This window comes from Galeopterus variegatus, unplaced genomic scaffold, assembly GCF_000696425.1.
Source record: "Galeopterus variegatus unplaced genomic scaffold, G_variegatus-3.0.2 Scaffold1966, whole genome shotgun sequence".
Classification (NCBI taxonomy): domain Eukaryota; kingdom Metazoa; phylum Chordata; class Mammalia; order Dermoptera; family Cynocephalidae; genus Galeopterus; species Galeopterus variegatus.
The window spans coordinates 105,142-108,036 of record NW_007728077.1 but is presented as its reverse complement, the minus strand read 5'-3'; the positions used below and the strand labels follow the sequence as shown (position 1 = coordinate 108,036).

General features: G+C 62.6%; 1 protein-coding gene across 1 annotated transcript in view; it reads right to left on the bottom strand.

The window, feature by feature from the left end:
• EEF1A2 (eukaryotic translation elongation factor 1 alpha 2) overlaps positions 1–2,273 on the bottom strand; it is an 8,110-nt gene extending 5,837 nt beyond the window's left edge. Inside the window, exons 1-2 of the mRNA XM_008579846.1 lie at positions 1,891–2,273; positions 46–225 (exon numbers count right to left, since the gene is read on the bottom strand). Coding sequence (XP_008578068.1) covers positions 46–225; positions 1,891–2,034 — 324 coding nt within the window. The 5' untranslated portion in view covers positions 2,035–2,273. The remainder of the gene's footprint in view (positions 1–45; positions 226–1,890) is intronic.
• Positions 2,274–2,895: the final 622 nt, after the last annotated feature.

Sequence of the window (2,895 nt, the reverse complement as noted above, 5' to 3'; positions counted from 1 at the left end):
GGTCCTTCAAACAGGTACCCTTGCCTCACCTCTGTGCCTGCCCACCTGGGATGTGCCAGTGATCATGTTCTTGATGAAGTCACGGTGGCCCGGGGCGTCGATGATGGTGATGTAGTACTTGGTGGTCTCAAACTTCCAGAGGGAGATGTCGATGGTGATGCCGCGTTCCCGCTCTGCCTTCAGCTTGTCCAGCACCCAAGCGTATTTGAAGGAGCCCTTCCCCATCTGGAGGGGTGGTGGGCATGGCTCAGAGCGAGACCCAGCACACCCAGGTCTCATCTGCCTGCTGGGGCTGCCCCTGGGCCATGGGAGCAGCATGTTGTGGCAGAGCGGCCATTCAGAGGAGGGACCCCACTGGGGCCCTGGGACTCTGGTCCACATCTCTCTGATGCTGACATCCAGACCCTGCCCTGCCAAGGCCGGCCAACCTCCGCCTCCCCAGGAACAGCCTCCAGCACCAGTTCCTAAGTGGGCGCGGACACGCATTTCCACCAGCAGGTGGCGCGAGGGACTGGGAGCCACTCAGAGAGAAGCCGCCAGACCGGATTAAACCCCCTCCCCGGTGGAAGGCTCCCCTTTATCTGAAACGGGGAGACCCCCACAGATCCCTTCGTCAGCCAGAGGCCAATAATACCATGTTTTGGGCTGTCAAATAAATAACCCCTCTGTGTTATTAAAAAAAAAGAAAAAAAAATCAGCCAAGGTCCCTAAGAGAGCCTGGCTTTCCAGCTCTTTCTATAGCTGAAGGCTCTTAAATAGCTCTGAGGCTCCTCCTCCGCGTCCCTGTTCTGCCCGAGCAGGGGAAGCTGGGGGTCTCCCCACAGCAGCAAGGCTGGGCCACACTCTGCAAACACCTGGGCACTGGGGGCCAGTGAGACCCCCACAGCCTGGGCGGGGGCTTCAGTAGGTGCAGCTACGGCCACTGCCCAGCTGGGCAAAGCTCCCTACCAGAGCCAAGCATGGACCTCACACAGGCCTCTGCCCTCCAGGGATGCTGCCCAGCCTGGAGGGGCCACCCAAACAAGACACAGACAGGACCCAGCTGGGACCTAAACCAGGCGCCCTTTCAGTCCCTCGGCCTCCTTCCTACTCCACCCCAAAGGGACAGAGTGACGCAGCTTTCAGGCCCAGATGCAGAAGAGTGTAGCTCAGTGCACCCCCACCCCAGCCAGGGCAGGTGGCCAGGCCAGGCCAGCAGCTGCCCCTCCCAGGCCCTGGCCCCAGCTCTCATAATCAAGTGCCAGGTAGGAGCCCTCAAAGGCCTCACAGAAGTGGGCTTCTCCCAGAGCCCAGGGGTGAGGGATGGGGGCACACAGCAGACCCCCACACATGGCTACTTCCCACCCATGGGCCTCAGATACAAAACAGGAGCAGCTTCAAAAAATGGAAGGTCAACAAGCCCCTCTCATCCTCAGCAAGCAGCCAAGACCCCCAACCCAGGTGGCACCCTGGACAAGCAGCCCTTCACAGCCCAGCAGAGAAAATGGAGCTGATGGGCCAGCTGCCCATCAACCCACTATTAATAGCAGCCTGAGTCCTGGCCCGCCCCAGCCTTGGCCCTGGGGGGCAAAGGAACAAGGCTGGAGGGCCCTCTAGCCCTGGTCCAGCGTGGCAGAGTCCCAGGGTCTGCTACAGACCTGTGCAGGACAGAAACACCACCTCCCCCAGTAGCACATCCTCAGGGACAGGAGACCCCGTTCACCCCCCACCCTGCCGCCATCTCCATCTGGACCCTCCAAGACATGGGTCCCCAACAGCAGGGTCCTCTTGAGCCTCACACCTCTCTCACCCTGAAGGAGATAAACTGAGCTGCACGCCCAGGGGCTGGAAGCACCGAGCCCAGCCACCGCGTGGGGGAGATGTGAAGGTGGGAGTCCCCTGGGGGCTCACCTCAGCCGCCTCCTTCTCGAACTTCTCGATGGTCCTCTTGTCGATGCCCCCGCATTTGTAGATGAGGTGGCCTGTTGTGGTGGACTTGCCCGAGTCCACATGGCCAATGACCACGATGTTGATGTGGGTCTTCTCCTTGCCCATTCTGCCCAGGGTGTGGGGAAGGGCTGGCACGACCTGGGATGCTCTGGCTCAGGACGAGGGGGTGCTGAGTGGCAGGTCTGTGAGGTCAGTGGGAGGAGGCAGGTGATGGGGAGCTTGGGGGGCCCAGCAGACACTGTCCTGGCACGGGCTGGGAGCACATCCCTGTCCTGAGGCCGGGGCCAAGCCCCCAAACCCCCAGCTGAAGGCAGTGGCAAGCACAGGCCATACACTCCCCCACCCCACACTTGAGCCCAAATGGTCCAGTCTGCTGCACATGCTTGGGCGTTGGTGCCACAGAGCCCCTGCTCCTCATGAAGGGGGTTCACCTCCATCTGCAGAGGCCAAGAACCACAGGACTGGGCGAGCCCCATGACCAGCCAGAGCCCAGGTGATGAGTCACCCTGCCCAGCTCTCCGTGTCCTGTCCTCAGTGCCCCCCCAGCAGCCTGGACCAGGACACTGCACCCCACCTCCACCTGCTGTCCCTGCGGGGAAATGGTCAGTGCTCCCCACCCCTCCTCCAGCAGGGACAGCGCCATGTTCCTCCCGTGCCCGCTCGGAAGCCTGGCACCAGACCTCCCACGGACGATGTGCTGCCCAGATTAGGGGCCCAGAATAGCTCTGGCCCTCCCCAGAGCCGGGCAGGGGGCAGACAGCAGGGCTGGGAGGCGGGGGTCTCTGTCCTGGCTGGAGGAGGGTGGATCTGGCCTCAGCCAAGCTCAGCAAGTGCCGGCAGAGGTGCGAGGGGAGCACCTCCGTCACCCCCTTCCCTCTGGTGCAGGCCCTGGGTCACAGCCCCTGTTCGGTCCTGGGGCCTGTGGGGGAGGTCAGTGGGAGGGGACAGGCAGCTGGGGGAGGGGGA